General features: G+C 35.9%; 1 protein-coding gene across 12 annotated transcripts in view; it reads left to right on the top strand.

The window, feature by feature from the left end:
- Positions 1-11,146, top strand: part of mapk10 (mitogen-activated protein kinase 10) — an 84,492-nt gene extending 73,346 nt beyond the window's left edge. For 9 of the 12 annotated variants that reach the window (XM_055180137.2, XM_055180138.2, XM_055180130.2 and 6 more), the window contains one exon: positions 10,872-11,146. In XM_055180137.2, the coding sequence (XP_055036112.1) occupies positions 10,872-11,014 (143 nt within the window). In that variant the 3' untranslated portion in view covers positions 11,015-11,146. Of the gene's footprint in view, positions 1-10,866 lie in introns of all 12 variants that reach the window. The other 3 variants (XM_055180133.2, XM_055180135.2, XM_055180134.2) reach the window with 3 other exon arrangements.
- The last annotated feature ends 9,774 nt before the right edge of the window (positions 11,147-20,920 follow it).

Raw genomic sequence — 20,920 nt, 5'->3', positions numbered from 1 at the left:
GCATCCCTCCACCACCCCATCAGCTCACTTTCAGCTGATATATCTGTTAAGGAAGGGGGGAATACTTTGGATCCGGGCTAAAATTTTTAACATGGAGCCATCCCCTCGGACAGCACGCCAAATATGCTTTTAATCATATTTGATTACGTTAATGCAAACTCATTAAAAGTTACAAAAAAGTTACTAAATGTCTTCCAAGGTGAAATGTTGGGTTTTTGTTGCATTTATATTTCAAACTTCATAAACTTCTACCGGATGCATTTTCACAAGGGAGTTGATGTCAAGCGGAAGGCTGATCTCTGACCCATCCTTACGAAAACCCATCGTTTCAGCTCAGAGGATATTTAATAACTGTATGTTTAAAGTATGGATCACATATGTGTTGATTTTCATTTTGGAGTGAACTATCCCTTTATGTGTTATTTTTATATAACTTGTGTACTAATGTTTTAAGATGTGCATAGTGCAACACATAATATCTATTACGTATCGTGACTGTTTATATTTCACAAGTAAGGATGGAGTTCATGGTATATTTAATATTCATTATTACACTAAAAGACTCACTATAATAACATTATTTATTTGTTATTATTCATTAAAACTCATCATTATGGTCTTCACGCTTGAAATATTTATTAGTGATACAATTCCACTCTTAAAGGGATAGTTCGGCCAAAAACTATATTAAACCCATGATTTACTCACCCCCAAGCTGTCCGAGTTGCATATGTCCATCGTTTCTCAAACAAACACATTTTCGGATATTTTAGAAAATATTTTAGATCTTTCTGTTGATTAAATGTAATGTTACGGGGTCCAGCCATAGTCCACGACCTTCAAGTCCAAAAAAAGTGCGTCCATCCTTCACAAATTAAATCCAAACGGCTCCAGGATGATAAACAAAGGTCTTCTGAGGGTAAAACGTGCGGTGTTGTTGTAGAAATATCCATATTTAAAATTTTATGAACGTAATTAACTACCTTCCGGTAGCGCCACCATCTTAGTATCATACGCATTCAGGATGAGCGCTTACGCATCGTAAAGAGGTTTCTCTGATGCTCTGTCCCCCCGCCCTCCGAATTTGTCATACGTCACTAAGAAAAGTGCGTACACTACGCTAATACTCTCTCCTGAGTCTAAGATGGTGGCGCCACCGGAAGGTAGTAAATTACGTTAATAAAATTTTAAATATGGATATTTCTACAACAACACCGCACGGATTACCCTCAGAAGACCTTTGTTTATCATCCTGGAGCCGTTTGGATTTAATTTGTGAAGGATGGACACACTTTTTTTGGACTTGAAGGTAGTGGACTATGGCTGGACCCCGTAACATTACATTTAATCAACAGAAAGATCTAAAATATTTTCTAAAATATCCGAAAATGTGTTTGTCTGAAAAACGATGGACATATGCAACTCGGACAGCTTGGGGGTGAGTAAATCATGGGTTTAATATCGGTTTGGCCGAACTATCCCTTTAACTTTTAGCATGGTTGCATGAATGTAAATGAAAGGTTTTGCTTTGAGGTGGTGGGGGACATTAAGTGCATTGAGTTCAGTTTGTCACGTTGACCTGTAGAGGGCAGTGTGTGTATGTTTGTATTGCATGTCTGCAGTAGGAATCCTGCAGCATTGAAAGGTGACAGACAGGAGCGGCTGCATTTCTTTCTGTTTAGTAAAGTCTTACCTTGAAAGTACACAATTAGGGATATTTTGGATTTTTTACATGCCATGTACATACTTTTGCGATAAACTTACAAATATACAATACAACATACAGTGCACTTCTTATACACATGCAATAGCATACAGTTAACAGAAATTCACACAATTACAAATAGAAAAAGTGACTCTTGAATAAAGAGTAAGTACTGAAGAAGCACTTGAAAACAATGAAAATAGACACAATTATTGCACATGTTAAGTTGCAAAGATATTTTATTTGCAGGACAGAGTTATTATTGCACATATTAAGTGCATGAATTGGAAAAGAAGGAGTGGAGTGTTTATCCCTTTAGGTAAAGTTAGATGATGGATGCATGCTCTCTCTCTCTCTCTCTCTCTCTCTCTCTCTCTCTCTCGGTTTGTAATTAAGTGCTGTGCTGAAGAAAGCAGTCGCAATGCAGCTCTGTTTTTCACAGATGTGTGTGACTGCGTGTGTGTGCATTATAAGGATAAGTGGACACTACAAAAAAATAATTTCATTATTAGTCCTAAATGTAATTATTTCCAAAATTTGTTGTTAACCAGTAAATCTAACATCTAATGAGGGTAATGATATGCCAATAAGAACAGTTTATGCAAGAGTAAAAAAAAAATCAACGCATAAGTGTTATTCTTCAACTTTGCTTCTCGTGTAAATATGGCTTGTTCCTGGAAAACAACACAGTAATACAGATTAAATATTATCGGTGGCAGTTCTTTATAAGATGTCCCTTGTTGAACAGCAATTCCCTGTGTGCTTGGTTAAACCTGCTGAACTGTACTGGGGTAAAAAAAAATCAATGGTCCCTATAAATCCTCATTCTCCTTCAGTTATTAAGGGTTTGGAGAAGTTGTCCTTTAGACGCTTTGCCCTGCGGTAGAAACTAGAGATTTATGATGGTCTTTCAGATGCTGGAGGGCTTCTTTATGAAGATGACTGGTGGGTTAAGTGATGTAGCTTCTGCTCGGATGGTCATCGAAATTGCATGCATGTAACATATATGATTCCATTACTGTGACAGCTAAGCACTGCACAAAAACCAGAACAATCCAGAAAAGAAATACCATCAGGATGTTAGTTTAACCAGATAATGAAAGAAACAGAGAAGAGGAAAGGGTCATTAGATGCTGAAAAAATACCAACCTCGAAACTCATTCATGGCAAAGTTTAATGCTTGCGGTTTGAGTTTTGTAAAAAATGCGTACCTTCAATATACAGTAAAGAGAAAAAGCAATAGTACTTTAACATACACACCACATTATATACAAGAATATTTATTGTTGTAAAGGAAAGCAAAGCTAATGCACACTTTGCTGATAAGGCAATACTTTGTAGAAAAGCCAAAGAGTATCCCAGCTTTACCTGACAGCAACAGAGAATTATGGGTAACATTAAGAGGTCATAGAGATGTCTTTAAAGGAATAGTCTACTCATTTTCAATATTAAAATATGTTATTACCTTAACTAAGAATTGTAGATACATCCCTCTATCATCTGTGTGCGTGCACGTAAGCGCTGGAACGCGCTGCGACGCCCCGACAGCACCCAGCCCAGCCCCATCCACTCAACGGCACCACCCAGAGACAAAGCCAGAAGTGACCAAACACATCAACGTTTTTCCTATTTAAGACGAGTAGTTATACGAGCAAGTTTGGTGGTACAAAATAAAACGTAGCGCTTTTCTAAGCGGATTTAAAAGAGGAGCTATGTTTTGTGGCGTGGTGGCACTTTTGGGAGTACTTCGACTCGGCGCAGTAACACCCTCCCTCTCCCATTATGAGAGTGAGAAGGGGAGCGGACTTTTCAGGCGAGTCGAAGTGCTCCCAGGGGTGCTGTTGCGCCATGGAGTGTAGTTCCTCTTTTGAATCCGCTTGGAGGGGCGCTGCGTTTTGTTTTGTGCCACCAAGCTTGCTCGTGTAGCTGCTCGTCTTGAGTGGGAAGAGCGTTGATGTGTTTGGTCGCTTCTGGCTTTGTCTCTGGATGGTGCCATTGAATGAATGGGGCTAAGCTAAGTGCTGTCGAGGCGTCGCAGCGCGCTCCAGCACTTATATGCACCCACACAGATGATAGAGGGATGTATCAACAATTCTTAGTTAAGGTAATAACATATTTTAATATTGAAAATGAGTAGACTATTCCTTTAATGCTTGTGGTAATATGGCTTTTCTACAGCTGTGTGAGGCTCAGTGTGATGTGATGTGTAACTAGCTGCTATATTTTGTGAGAGAGAAAGAGAGAGAGAGCGAGAGATGCTGACAGACAGTGAACATAAAGCTGACCGCAGTAGAACACTTGCCAATGTCACCCACCTATCATTGTTAATACTTTTATCATTTATCACATTGTCTTTTGGTTTTGGCTCTTAGTCGTTCCAAAAATGCATATTAAATCTAAACATGGGCAATGTAGTAGGAAGTTTTTATAAGTTATGTTATTAAACTGAATGGCCATTAAAGCACTGCTTTCTATTAAAATGAGAGATGTAGTCTGTCACTCAAGTATATTAGCATTTAGTGTTACCATAGAAAGCTGTTTTAGGAGGGTGTTTGAGTTTGATTTTAATCAAAAGCAATTGCCTGCATTGGCCCCAAGCTGACACGTTGCACAGAACCCTTTTAAAAGACCTAACATGTACTATTTGGCTACAGATATATATATATTCATTTTGTAGCAATATGCACTCCTTGAGGTACTAATATGCACTTATAGAGGTACTAATATGCGCTCTTTAAAGATAGAGGATGGGGGGTTCAATGGTATTTCATGCATTCTGACTTATTGACACAGTTTAAGAGTTGTTTCCTCATGCTAAACATATAGGCAAAGTGGCAAAAAAGCAGTTGGACGTGTCTGTGCCGAATGCACTTCGCCAGGGTTCGTACAAGTTTCCGTACGTATTTTTCGAATATGGGTCTAGCTGACGTATCGGGGTAAGCCATACGTATCGTTTATTTTTACGGGCACTTCCCCCAGAAAAGCATGCCCACACGTCAAAAAGCGGGAGAGGGAGAACCGAGGAGGCTAAGTCACAGGCATTACTTCACGCGACAGCTTTTGTTTTATATCAAGACCCAACAATGGCACGAAAGAAGAAGTGTGTTTTTGGATGTAGGGAGAAGTAAGTCAGCATTATGACAACAATAAATATAGTTTGTTTATCCAGGGTAGCAGCGGAGTTTTGCATGTGTGTTTGTTTAACACTGGATATAATTGAAAAGTCCCAAACGGGTCATGAGTTGCATGCGGTTAGTGACTTCCTTCTGTGTTATTCTGGAAATAGGCACGTAAGTGCATATTATATAAACAACACGAAAATGTAGTGAATCGTAAGTTATCCAGTGTTGTATGAACTGTTGAATGACTTGCTCTTCCCGCAGCTCGTAACTCCTTCCAAATTTTTTTGTAGGTTATCGGATAAGATACTAAGATGCACTCTTTAAGATACTACTGTAAGATGTACTCTTTGAGATACTAATATGCACTCCTTGAGTTACTAATATGCACTCTTTGAGTTACTAATATGCACTCTTTGAGATACTAATATGCACTCTTTGAGATACTAATATGCGCTCTTTGAGATACTAATATGCACTCTTTGAGATACTAATATGCACTTATTAAGATACTGATATGCACTCTTTGAGATACTAATATGCACTCTTTGAGATACTAATATGCACTTATTAAGATACTAATATGCACTCTTTGAGATACTAATATGCGCTCTTTGAGATACTAATATGCACTCTTTGAGATACTAATATGCACTCTTTGAGATACTAATATGCACTCTTTGAGATACTAATATGCACTCTTTAAGATACTAATATGCACTCTTTGAGATACTAAGATGCACTCTTTGAGATACTAATATGCAGTCTTTGAGATACTAATATGCACTCTTTGATATACTAATTTGCACTCTTTGAGATACTAATATGCACTTATTAAGATACTAATATGCACTCTTTGAGGTACTTATATGCACTCTTTGAGATACTAATATGCACTCTTTGAGATACTAATATGCACTCTTTGAGATACTAATATGCACTCTTTGAGATACTAATATGCACTTATTAAGATACTAATATGCACTCTTTGAGATACTAATATGCACTCTTTGAGATACTAATATGCACTTATTAAGATACTAAGATGCACTCTTTGAGATACTAATATGCACTCTTTGAGATACTAAGATGCACTCTTTGAGATACTTATATGCAGTCTTTGAGATACTAATATGCATTCTTTGAGATACTAATATGCACTGTTTGAGATACTAATATGCACTCTTTAAAGGGCCATTTCACCGATAGGAACATTAATCTTCATGGAAAGTGAGTCATATTTGTAGTCAAAATGTAACATAAATGTAGAATTTTGTGCCTATTTGACAGAGAAAAGACAAAATGTGACTTTAGAGCACATTTGTATGAAAAACTACAACTGCCACTATGCACCACAATGCACAGCTCTGCAAGCCACTCCCATTACTCGGAACACGGCTCAGACATGCTATTATGTACATAAATGCCACGTTAGTAAAACAAAGAAAATAGCCACCACCACTGTGTCTGACTGACACCAATCATGATTTACTTTTAAAAGTGATGTTACATTGTGGTACACACAATAACACTCTGGCCTGGTGTGTAGCAAAGTCTTATTCAAACAGTAACGTGCGGTTTCAGATGCGCAGTACAAATGTCTTTCCAAGTACTTAAAAAAGTGTATGCATTTTAAATGTTTATTTAGTTTTACCAATTTTCTTTTTGTCTCTTGTTTACTGTAATTACATTTGTGTTATTATTTGCCTCACTGCTCTCACAATATAGACATATAAAACACCGCTCAGATATGCTATTGTGTACATAAATGCCACGTTAGTATAACAAAGAAAATATAAACACTCACTTTAGTCAGACATCCGTTTATCACTCCATCCTCCTCCACACAAACGCGTCCCCTGCACAAGTATCTCCACAGACGCGCTGCCTCAGCTCTTTGAGCTTGTGCTCGTAAACCGAAACACGTCTTTGAAATAAGCACGCGACCAGAAACATTCACAAAACAAACGTCCATATCCTTATCTGATCCAGAAATGTTAAACCGAAAGCAAACGGCGCGAGTCCGTCCAAGCTTATATACTCCGCAGCGTGTCTGCTCGTAAACCGAAACATGTCCGTGAAATAAACGTTCCAAACGCGTGCAAAGTTCCTCTCTTGCATAGAAACCTTCACCAAACAAACGTCCATATCCTTATCTGATGCAGAAATGTTATAAAGAAGCCACACAGCGAGAGAACAGGCAAGCTTCTCTACGCAGCAGAGGCCGATGGTTGCTGCTTCTTCACCGGGCTCCTCTACCCAGCCGACGCCCAGGCTCCGGCCTACTCCTCGGGCTTCTGTTCCTACATCTGCCTCAGCTCTTTGCAGTATTGTGGCTCATAAAGGTGCAATGAACAGCGGATTAGAGCATCACGCTTGTAAAATCACCCTCTTCCATGTAATATTGATTAACTTCCACTGTTATTGTAACATGAATTCTGGCTCGCTCCACAACTTCTGTTTAGCTTAGCTTAGCATAAAGATGGCGGCTGGTCGTTTTTTTTCGGTCTGTGTTCGTATATTTTCGTAAGTCCCACCCACTTATCTGTAATTGGTCTGAAGCGTGAGTGGGTCCCACCCATAGCCCCCACCTTGGAAAAATGAGGAATGAGTGTCTGTAGTCTTTCACACTCAATAGAGATACAGGATTTCCTTCTTTCAATGACGCAAAATGACGATTTTTACATCATTGAAAGAAGGAAGTGCCTCACTGAAATCAGTATTTCTCCCCTCTCAGGGGAAACTGAGGGAATGGTGCACGACCATTCAAAAACATGACTGGGGTTCTAACGGTACAAAGCTTAATGCAAATGGGTGAAGTTTCCCTTTAAGATACTAATATGCACTCTTCAAGATACTAAGAGGCACTCTTTGAGATACTAATATGCAGTCTTTGAGATACTAATATGCACTCTTTGAGATGCTAAGATGCACTCTTTAAGATACTAATCTGCACTCTTTAAGATACTAATGTGCACTCTTTAAGATACTAAGATGCACTCTTTGATATACTAATTTGCACTCTTTAAGATACTAATATGCACTCTTTAAGATACTAAGAGGCACTCTTTAAGATACTAAGAGGCACTCTTTGATATACTTATATGCACTCTTTGATATACTAATATGCACTCTTTAAGATAGTAAGATGCACTCTTTGAGATACTTATAGGCAGTCTTTGAGATACTAATATGCAGTCTTTGAGATACTAATATGCACTCTTTGAGATACTAATATGCACTCTTTAAGATACTAATATGCACTCTTTGAGAAACTAATATGCACTCTTTGAGATACTAATATGCACTCTTTGAGATACTAATATGCACTCTTTGAGATACTAATATGCACTCTTTGATATACTAATTTGCACTCTTTGAGATACTAATATGCACTCTTTGAGATACTAATATGCACTCTTTGAGATACTAATATGCACTCTTTGATATACTAATTTGCACTCTTTGAGATACTAATATGCACTCTTTGAGATACTAATATGCACTCTTTGAGATACTAACATGCACGCTTTGAGATACTAATATGCACTCTTTGATATACTAATTTGCACTCTTTTAGATACTAATATGCACTCTTTAAGATACTAAGATGCACTCTTTGAGATACCAATATGCACTCTTTGAGATACTAATATGCACTTATTAAGATACTAATATGCACTCTTTGAGATACTAATATGCACTCTTTGAGATACTAATATGCACTCTTTGAGATACTAAGATGCAGTCTTTGAGATACTAATATGCACTCTTTGAGATACTAATATGCACTCTTTAAGATACTAATCTGCGTTCTTTAAGATACTAATATGCACTCTTTAAGATACTAATATGCACTCTTTGAGATACTAATATGCACTCTTTGATATACTAATTTGCACTCTTTAAGATACTAATATGCACTCTTTGAGATACTAAGATTCAGTCTTTGAGATACTAATATGCACTCTTTGAGATACTAATATGCACTCTTTAAGATACTAATATGCACTCTTTGAGATACTAATATGCACTCTTTGAGATACTAATATGCACTCTTTAAGATACTAATATGCACTCTTTGAGATACTAATATGCACTCTTTGAGATACTAAGATGCACTCTTTTAGATACTAATATGCACTCTTTTAGATACTAATTTGCACTCTTTATGATACTAATTTGCACTCTTTAAGATACTAATATGCACTCTTTGAGATACTAATATGCACTATTTGAGATACTATTATGCACTCTTTAGATACTTATATGCACTCTTTGAGATACTAATATGCACTCTTTGAGATACTAATATGCACTCTTTAAGATACTAATATGCACTCTTTGAGATACTAATATGCACTCTTTGAGATACTAATATGCACTCTTTAAGATACTAATATGCACTCTTTGAGATACTAATATGCACTCTTTGAGATACTAAGATGCACTCTTTTAGATACTAATATGCACTCTTTTAGATACTAATACGCACTCTTTATGATACTAATTTGCACTCTTTAAGATACTAATATGCACTCTTTGAGATACTAATATGCACTATTTGAGATACTAATATGCACTCTTTGAGATACTAATATGCACTCTTTAAGATACTAATATGCACTCTTTGAGATACTAATATGCACTCTTTGAGATACTAATATGCACTCTTTAAGATACTAATATGCACTCTTTGAGATACTAATATGCACTCTTTGAGATACTAAGATGCACTCTTTTAGATACTAATATGCACTCTTTTAGATACTAATACGCACTCTTTATGATACTAATTTGCACTCTTTAAGATACTAATATGCACTCTTTGAGATACTAATATGCACTATTTGAGATACTATTATGCACTCTTTAGATACTTATATGCACTCTTTGAGATACTAATATGCACACTTTGATATAATAATATGCACTCTTTAGATACTAATATGCACACTTTTAGATTCTAATATGCACTAATTGAGATAATATTATGCACTCTTTAGATACTAATATGCACTCTTTGAGATAATGGTATGCACTCTTTGAGATAATAATATGCACTCTTTAAGATACTAATATGCAGTCTTTAGATACTAATATGCACTCTTTGGTACCAATATGTATCTCTTATGTACTTATATAAATTCTTTAGGTGTAGAAGTGTCATTTTTGTGTACTGCCCCTGTGATAGCTAGGGTCCATTTTTTCTGACAGTGTGGCTATTATTGGATTTGGCAGGAATCATTTGTTGATACAGAATGGCTAGGAAATGTAATATTTTTGCATTGTTGATTTAGGGAGAATTCAGAGCTCTCAAAGCAGATGCCCTGAAAAAAGATGGAGGAATCTGTTTGTTCATGTGAAGTATCAGATGTGGTCATTGATGTTCTTTTGTGGAGCGTTAGCTCTACCTAGTGGTGAAAAACATTTTTGGAGACAGAGCATTTTTCATCACAGACAGCTAGAAACAATTCAGGTTAAGTACAAGGTTGCAGTTGTAAAGGTCATCTGTGTTTGAATTTGTGTTGCCTTCAAGCATTAACATTAGTGTTAATATATAGTTCAATGGGTAGAGCTTTGTGTTAGCAGAGCAAAGGCCATGGGTTTGATTCTAAGAAAACACACATACTGATAAAATGTATGATTTTAAATGCACTTTGAATCACATTGGATAAAAGCAACTGCTAAATGTTTAAATGTAAGTACTCCTACTGCATACGCATTGGTTTAAGGATTTTTAGACCAGCATATCCAGAAGATTTGGACGGGGGATCATAATCTTATTTCAAAAGGAGACACATACAGTAGCTAATGCACAACAACACCCTAGCAACTGGACGGCTATCGATTCCTATCCATGGACTTCATCCTTAAAATTTCCTCTTTAATTGCTGTGTGGTATTTGTATGTATTTTTTGTTACTGTGCATTTAATCCCTTTGCCTGTCGTGCTTTTTTAGCTCTGCAGAGGGTGCTGCGGCTGCGTAGCTTACCTGCGGCAATTTTTTCGTTGTAACCGTTTTTTCGTTGCTTCCCTCAGCGCAGGTGCAGCCGTGAATAGCAGCGAGAGCCTCCCTCCCTCCTCATCCGTCAACGATATCTCCTCCATGTCCACCGACCAGACCTTGGCCTCCGACACCGACAGCAGCCTGGAGACCTCCGCAGGACCGCTGGGGTGCTGCAGGTGACTAACCGCCTGTCTGCGCAACCCCATGTTCTTCAGAAGATGAACCTGACCGAAATCCACAAATGTCTCTCAAAGAATCTCATTATGAAAAAATGTGGGTTGAAAAAATAAATAAATAAATATACGCGTAAAATATCTATCATCGAATTACGAAAGTATGCATTTTCATTCAAAGAAAACGACGTCTGAATAGGTATATTTACCAATTTTAACTAGTTGCTTTGAATCCCCCTCATGTGGCATCCAAAAAGCGAAAGAATAAAAAAACAGGACTTAATCAGGCATCTCTAAAGTGTACATTGACTGCCTCGTAATATCTAATACCTTGCGATTTTCTGTGCTTTAGTGGATGTGGCAGGGTGGGCTTTTATTTTAATGAGCACTGTATAATATCGATCACTTGTATTCTCCTTTAATGTGATGGTTTTTTGCTCACACTTAATTTTTGGGCGGTTTTGGATAGGCTGGTGTGTCTGTGTGCGACTCCTATTAGAGTTAACTACTTTATGTAATATGGCGCCCCCTATCTTTTGTATATATGTAATTGTGTACAGCAGCGAGGTGATGGGACTGTCGGCCAGTAGAGAAAGTATTGCGCACCTTGCCACATCACAGCTGTCACCTGTTCCCTTTTGCCTGTAGTCTTGCATGGTCAGCGAAAAATACAAAATTAAGCTAATTATAACATATACAAATATAAAGAATCCTTGTTTATATAACATTTAATGAGCCATTGGAAGCAGAGTGCGTGAAGTTAGTGTGTGATTTTACACAAAGCCATTAGGGGGTTCGCTCTCATTCTCTAAGCGTTGTATTTTAGGGATTATTTTCAACAGTCCTTCCTTTGTATTTGTGTACACGTACTCTATCTACGCCTTGGCTTATAGGCGACGGCCTTGCATGCTATAACTCCGCAACAGATGGGTACTTAAGACGTCTCAGCGTTGTTGGGCAGGCGTTTCATCACCATAGTGTTTCGGAGATGAACGCAGATTTAAAGCATGTACCTCCTCATCCTCACACCTGTAACATTATTTTCTTCGTTGCATCCACACAACCTAATCTCATTCCGAAACTCATTTTTGTGTTGTCTGAAATGAACTTGCTTACTACCTAAACATGGAGGATATAGTTAATTATTTCACAGCAGGAGTTTATTTAGTGTTGGAACCTGAATTTGGGAAGTGCCTTTGTAATAATGCAGTTTCCTCTTATAAAATACAAATCAGTTTTGAAAGTGAATCTATAGAGGTATTGCCCAGGTGGTGACTGTGTCACTGATGTAACAGGCCTGTTTACCCAACCCCACAAAATCCAATTCATTGAAGAATTTGTAGATCTGTACCTTCATTTAGTTCAAATTTAAAGTCACAATGAAACGGAAGTAGCGATTTTCCCCCTTGTGACGTATTTTCAAGTAAAATGGCTTCTGAAATAAAAAAAGGTTGAGATGGACTTGAATTCGTCCATTGAGAATTGATTGGATCGTTGGAGATTGGGTCATGTTGCTATTTGCAATCTTTTCCTGGGCCTCGCCCACTTGCCATACCCTGTAACCGGAAGTAAAGAGAGGTCAGTTCAAGGAGGGAAGGAGATTTGCGTTTTTGATTAAAGATTATGAGGGCACATGTTTTTTTTTTAAATAATGAAGCTCCCAGATAAGTAATTTGTAAAAAAAAAGTAATGTTTAAATGTTTAAAAAGTTTTTAATTTTAATTTCATTGTGACTTTAAACCTGAAGTTTCAGGACCAAGAAATTAAATTTGCAATGCCTCTAAAAAGTATTTACACACATCAGCCACAGTTAGAAATGTGTTCATGTCATTTGCATTTGTACCGAGCCCCTAGGGTGACATTGGAGTAAAAAAATCTAAAGTTTAGTTTCATGTGCTCACGCGAAATAGCGCATGCGATTCACATGCGCACGCGAAAGTTTCACGTGAGCACACAAAACTAAACTTTAAAAAAAAACTTTCACATGCGCACACGATACATTCACGTGCGCACACTATAGATTCACGTGTGCACGCGAAACTAAACTGAAAAAAATACTTTTGATAGATTCACATGTGCACGCGATACATTCACGTGCACACGCGATAGTTTTACGTGCACACGCAAAACTAAACTTTATTTAATTTTTGCTCCATGTCCCCTTGGGGCCTCCGTACATTTGAAACATCAAGACAAGTAAAAAATGAAGCTTCAAATTCATGTCATGATATTTTATCTCATTTTAAAGTGAGGTTAAAGTGTTCAAATACTTTTTTGGGGCTATTGTATTTTATCATTAATGTACAGAAACCTACACATTTATTCTAGGGCTGTCAAGAGATTAATTGCGATTGATCGCATACGAAATAAAGGTTTGTGTTTGCATGATGTGTTTGCGTGTGTATTGTGTGTGGTTGTTATGTGTATATAAACACACGCGTACATTTAAGAAATTTAAGAAACATTTTATATATGCATATATTTTTACATTTATAAATAAAATACAATATAAAAATATAAATAAATATATATATATATATAAATATAAATGTTTCTTGAATACATGGATGCATGTGTGTGTATTTGTGTATGCAAAATAATTACACACAGTGCGCACACATATATTATGCAAAAACAAACTTTTATTTTGTATGCAATTTATCGTGATTAATCTCTTGACAGCCCTAATTTATTCATTATTTTCAAAAGACCAAGTAATGTCATTTTAACTTTCAAACACACATGGCTGATGTTTTTAGTTTTAGAGAACGATTAGCTTCCTTGAATAAACATTATGAAATACACAGTAAATTAAACGTATTATATTTAAGTTGTATAGTTTTGTTTTGTACCTTGTATTTGTTCAGTATGATCCGTGTAATAAAACGTTTTAATAAAGGGGTGAAATTAAAATTTTTTTGTTTATGTAACTTTCATCATTTGACCTTTTATTACCAAACTTTCAATTCCTAACCCAATTTTAGCAAAAAACTGAATCATTGTTCATTATATCAACTAAATAAGCTAAGGCACATGCAGTTTGCTTGTGTTTTTTTGAACAACCTAAAAGAAATGACTTTGTATCATCTCTGACAACATTTATTGACACTTATTTGTGAAGTTTGTGTGATTACCACAAATGATTTTACTATCCGATACTTTCATATAATTGGGTGTGTAAACAAAATTTTAACTACGCTCCTTTTGAAAGCAGTTAAATCCCCCAAAAACATATACTTAAAAAAAATAGAAATTTGTTTTTGACAATATTTCAGCATCAAATTTCCATTCATGCAAAATGCAATCACATACAATATAAAGTAACACACATCTTCAGAGGACAGAGAGGGATTCTGAGAGGTCTCCAGGCTTTGCAAACTATTTTATGGCTGCTGACGATTTTACGACAGGGTGGACATATACACGTAAACACCGTAGCTTTTGTATTTCAATTGTTAGAATGAATACTAATTGTAAATTGTTGCGTTGTGTATCCAATTTGTTGATTACATTTCATTTTAGAATAGACAATGTGATGTGTCATCTTGCATTTTATACTGGTTATTTTTCAAATGAATGGACCCGTTTATCACACACAGGGTTCATTTCTGATCCACTTTCATCGTAAAAAAATGTCACCATTTAACCAGTCATTACAATATGTGAAAAATCACAACTGGATAAATTACTCTGACCATAAGGTCTTCTTGCACTGTAAAAAGTAAAAGTCGGATTAACTTAAAAAATTACTTAAATTGGTAACACCTAAAACTTATATTTTTTAGGGCTGTCAAGGGATTGATTATGATTAATTGCATACAAAATATCGCATAATATATTTGCATGTGTATTTTGTGTGGTTATTATGTATATATAAACACACGCGTACATTTAAGAAATTTAAGAAACATGTTATTTATGTATATATTTTTTAATTTATATATAAAATAAAATATTATATATATATATATATATATATATATATATATATATATATATATATATATATATATATATATAAATATAAATGTTTCTTAAATACATAGATACATGTATGTGTATTTATACAGTATATACAAAATAATTACACAAAGTGCACACACATATAAACGTTTGTTTTGTATGTGATTAATCGCGATTAATCTTTTGACAGCAATATTTTTTTTACTAAAATTTTCTCACTTTAAGTGAAAATGTTAAGTTGAAAAAGCTTTTTTTAGATGTTACCATTTTTTATTTCACCTTAAATTTTCTCACTTTAATTGAAAAGGTTTACAAAACTAAATTTTTAAGTGTTACCAGTTAAAGTAATTTGTTTAAGTAGATCTAACTTGTAAAAGTCAGAAAGAGTTTTGAAGTCTGAATTTCAGTCAGGAATACAGTATGCATTTCTCCCATGGTGCTTTAAGTAAAACGGTTGAAACTTTTTTCTCCGAATGATTTTTAGCGACAGCTTCGATTAATGTGGGTGTCAACACTGAATGTTCAACGTACTTTTCACACTGTTATAATGCTGCTTTGTTTGTCACAGGCGACTTTAATGAAACCAGCATCCATTATATTTACGACTTAAAATCTAAAATCTGATGTGATGTCACTTTTTTGGCATTATGGTAAAAGTACTGAATTATAGAGATGATAGCGTGTGGCAGGCATTTGCAAGTGCTGTATTGTAAAGTTTGACTTTGTCTTGTAACAGTGACGGTGCAGTTTGTGAGCAGGAACAATGAAAATGACAATGTTTATTAACAATGTGCTGTTATGATGTCATAATTGAAATGAATTGGTCAAGATGGTGGCCTTATGAGAACCATTAACAGAATTGTAACGTATTCCCAGTTATTTTGGTTTTCTATAAGATGAACGCAAACACGTCATATTAGTTTAATTTTGAATCCTCATAATAAATGCATGTTCATTAGACAAAACTATTCAATCATATGTCATTGGGAAAACAAACAGTTCCCTGTGAACACATCTGTCATGTTTAAAATGAAATGATACTTATATTGAAAACAAACTGCACAACATACAATTGTCAAAACTGTTTCAGTTGCAAAGGTTTTACACAAAGCAATACAAACAGCACTATTCATTGCATCATGTATCATCCTTCTTTCTTTCTTTCCCTTTCTTTTGTTTGGTTTCTTTCTTTTTATCTCTGTTTCATTCTTTATTCTTTCCCAGACAGCAGACGACTCCGGGCCGAATCTGCTGACTCCGGCGTGGATCCGGCACAGAGTCATGTGCTGTCTGAGTTTTTGTTTTTTCCGTTTCTTTTTTCCTTTATTTCCATTTTATTCTTGATTTCCCTTGCTTTTTTTCTCTGTTTTCTTTCTGTCATTCATTCATTTCTTTCAGAAAGGTGATTGTTTATCAAGTGTCACAGTAGTGCAATAACACTTCTTAAAGTATGGATGGTTTTCCTCATCATGAATTCACACCATGTGCTTCAGTTAATGTGACGAGTCTCATGGTGACGTTTAACTCATTCAGCCCGAGTCTGTATGATTTTATTTAGACTCGAATGATATTTTAAAACCTCTCTTTCTCTCTTTCTGTGCTGTCAGTGAGCTGTTGTGTTGAGAGTCTGAGATGGAGAGGTTCTTTATGAAGTGCTTTTTGAAATATAACCCTATGTTCACACACGTTCTGCTCCAGGCTGTTGTTCAAATCAAATTATTCTCAAAATGCAAGATTGTTGGAAAAAAGTTAAAATTAAAGATTTAAACAGCACTAATGGATTGCTGTTAGCACCCAACATTTTAAAAGTACTGTGTATGTAATATAAATATCTGTATGTGACTGAAAATAAACAACCTTTGACCTTGAAACTGTGTCCATTTTTTCTTAAATTAGCAAATTTGCATGGGGTAAAACTATGGATAAATTGCACTATGATCCAACAGCAAGTTTTGTTATAGTCACGAAAATATTTATTAATTTATTCATGTCCATGGCACGAAATTCAGCTTTTTCGTGCCTGGAGCACGAATGTCTTTTTCTTGTCACTCGCATGAATTTCTAGAAATTGTTTTTTGTGTCTGTGGCACAACTTTCTTTTTCGTGTGTATTGTTCTCTATTTTTTCTCCCTATTTTTAAATCATTGTTGCCTGGAGTTGGGGTTAGAGTTGGGGTTTGGGTTAGGATGTCTAAAATTGTAACAGAAAATGATTCTAACCCCAACCCCAAGAGACAATGGTAAGAAAATAGGAAAAAACTATGAGAAAACACGAAAAACTATTTAGAGAAATTGACATGAAAAAGACATTTTGTTCTCAAGGCATGAAAAAAGCTGAATTTAATGCCATGGACAAAAATAAATAAATCAAATTTTTCGTTACTATAACACGACTTTTAGTGAGATCAGTGTGATAAATTACCACGATTTATATAAAAAAAATTGTCTCTACTAATCCACAATATACATGACCATGACCAGAAATGGATGTTTACAATATATAGATAGATATTAATAATTAAGGGTGAGCGGGGCACAAACTAACGCGGAGTTAATTGTAACATGGCTACTTTACATATTTATACAGAGTTGAGCAATCTGTGCTTTTGTCTTACTGTCAGAAGATGATCTGTGAATTTAGTTTAAAGGGGCAGTGTGTAAATTTTAGTGGCGTCTAGTGGTGAGGTTGCAAACTGCAACCAACGGCTCGTCCACAGCTGACCCCACGCTTTTGAAATGCATAGAGAAGCTACGGTAGATACCACAGGACAAATATGTCTACATCATCAGAGGCAACTTATCAAACAAAGTTTGTCCGTTAAGGGCTTCTGTAGAAACATGGTGACACAAAATGGTGGCTTCCATGTAAGGGGACCCGCAGTGTATGTAAATAAAATTGTATTACGCTAAGGTAATTAAAACATAATTGTTCATGATATTGCATTTCTGTCAAGAGATTCTTCTAAAAGTTACACACTGCACCTTTAAGATATTAAACAAAGAGTGTTTTGGAGGCATTAAAATTAGTCATTTTTTTTTCAATTTCTGAGTTGGGTGTTTAAGTCACCAAATCCAACCTTATATTATTTAAATCACTGTCTTGTAACCTAAAACATAACAGCATTTTGAAAACATGTCAGCAACTTCTAGTAACTGATAGCTGGGATTGAAAACATTGTTACACAGCGAGGTTAGTTGTCACACAGTGTTACAGTTAAGCCTCAGGTATACAATGATAATAAATTAAAACTTTTGTAAATACTATTAATCAAAATGATAACTGTTAATACAATATCATGGGAAATAACTCACTCACAATTATGATTTTTTTTGTCTTAATTGTGCAGCCCTTTCAAAAAAAAAAACTATTATATGCATTGATGCTTAATACAGAGGAATGGTTAGATGAAGGATCATGGATGGATGAATGTGTGGATATCTATCTATTATAGGCAAATATATAAACAATATCCACCTTTATAGACAGAATTTTATTGAATATTTGTGTTTAAACAAAATTTTAGCAAATGTTACAACAACCCCTCTGTTACAATTAACCCTATCTATGGGGTAAGTAACGTTTGCACTCCTGTCACTTTCAGTGCAATTGTACGATAAAGGAAGATCCCACAAACAAACTTTAAGTGTTCATATGTAGGAAAGATGTGTGGGTTGATTGTGTAAAAAAATATTAATCTAAATATTTTTTGAATTATGATGTCAAAGCCAAAAAGCATTAGTGAGCGTGCCCCGCTCTCCCCTACTACTGTACAGGCTACCCCACAAAAGATTATACTAAAAGCAGGGTTCCCAAGGGTCCTTGAAATCCTTGAAAGTTTGTGAATCTGGGGGAAAACATTCAAGGCCCTGGGAAGTTTTTGAAAATAAACATACATAGATACAGGTCATTGAAAGTGCTTGAATCTATTTAATGCAAGAAGTTTTCTGAAAAAAAAATCCATATAAAAATTCTAGACTTTTTAAGCACACGTGCTAAACTGTTCGCTTTAAATGCTTATATCTTATGTATGTGAATATTGTTTCATACCAAAATGTTTTTTTGCATAGTTGTGTTTTGACATAAAAACGTCTTGGGTTACATATGTAACTCTTGTTCCCTGAGAAGGGAATGTGACGCTGCGTCTCTTTTGCTATACTTCCTGCCTCCCTGTAAAGCCGTCTTTGGCAATATTTCAGATAGCGATATACTTCCTGACTCCTGCGTCACCCTGTTTTTGTCGTTAAGCCTCACCATTGGTTGAATCTGATATACACATTCTGCACTTACCCAAATTGTCACAGCACTGATGCAGCACGAGTTTCCTCGAGAGGGAACTGTTACAATGTATCTTTAAAGGTAACATGATGTAACCTTGCTCTCACTTGAAATGTGTCCCCACATTTAGTCCTTGAATTTGAGGGTTTTGGACCTGGAAAGTCCTTAAAGGTCCTTGAATTTGACGTTAACTAAGGTGTGGGAACCCTATAAAAGACAATCTGCTTTATTTATGAAGCTCAGTTTGAGATTATCCTTAATCTCCTAAAAAGCAGGTTTTGTCAGATTCAGCATGTGCATATAGTCCCTAAACTAAAGATGAATATGTACACACACACACACACACACACACACACACACACACACACACACACACACACACACACACACACACATTGTGTGTGCTTGACATTTTCATCTCAATAGCTCCGTTACTGTATAGTAACTTCCATCTGCTAACGTTTTGTTTTATAAAATAGGAAATCTGCTCAATGAATGAACACCAAAGCCTGATGTCTGCATAAGGAGAACTCTATTATCCTTGCTTAGAGGTTTGTATTATTCAAATCAAGCCTGGCGTGAAAATATTCCTGGATCACATTCCTTTCCGTCGTCAGAATCGGGAGCTTGCGTTTACTTTGTCAGGCTTTTCTTATTAGCTTATTATCCAGTGAAGAATGGTACAGGGCTCACCAAGATGCCTGCTACAGGGATGGAAAACGCTAAAGGGTTCAGATAGTTTCAGTACACCATTATGCTAGAGGATGAAACAGGGATTTAAATTCCGACAGTTCACTAGGGCATATGTGGAGGTCTGTACATTTTTGTAGCTCCACATACACTGCTTTCTTCAAACACATTGATTTTGTACAAATCTCATCGATCTGAAAAGCGCTGGGTCCCTGATTGGCCAGTTAATCTGTACGTTGTGATTGGCCTGAATATCTTTGACGTCAGCCAGAAATATGACGCTCCTTACAATGTTTGAAAGATTCGCTCACAATGCAATGCTGACAGGAGTTACTTTTTTACAGGATGTGAGTCAAAGCCGAAGGAATTATGATAATGTCGACTTGTCTACATCACCAATCACAGGAAGTAAATTGTTTCCTACAATCCATGTGGTTGTTGTAGTCCAAGAAAAGAGATTTACGTTGGAGACGATAACTCGCGTCATTGTTTACTTTAGGGTTTGTATATCGTTAACATGTACTAATACACACTTACACACCAAAGGAAATGTAAAATTGTGAATCGGACCACTTTAAAGGTTAAATAGTTCACACAAAATGATTTAGACAACATTATGTTGTTCAGTGAGAAAAGATATAAGGACCACCCATGGTTCGACTCACAAACAAGATAAAACATCAAGCCCAAAGTCAACACTGGGTCAATATCTCATTTGTTTATTTCATTCTGCGTGTTTCATGACTAGGCTACATATTTTATAAGGTTAATAACCACTAGGCTCAGCGCTATATAACATTCTCAGCTATTTTCAAAAGAAGTTATTGACTGTAATGTTTTTCCCCTTGCTAAATATCAGACCACCCAGTGATCACAATGTAACCAATATCCCTCTAAAAACAAACGGTGCTAAATAGCACTAGAAGTGTTTCTTGGCTCGTTATCATAGAGGAACCATTTTTAGTGCTATATAGCACCTATGAAG

The sequence above is a fragment of the Misgurnus anguillicaudatus genome, chromosome 9 (assembly GCF_027580225.2).
Source record: "Misgurnus anguillicaudatus chromosome 9, ASM2758022v2, whole genome shotgun sequence".
Taxonomy (NCBI): Eukaryota; Metazoa; Chordata; class Actinopteri; order Cypriniformes; family Cobitidae; genus Misgurnus; species Misgurnus anguillicaudatus.
This window is presented reverse-complemented; position numbering and strand designations above follow the sequence as displayed.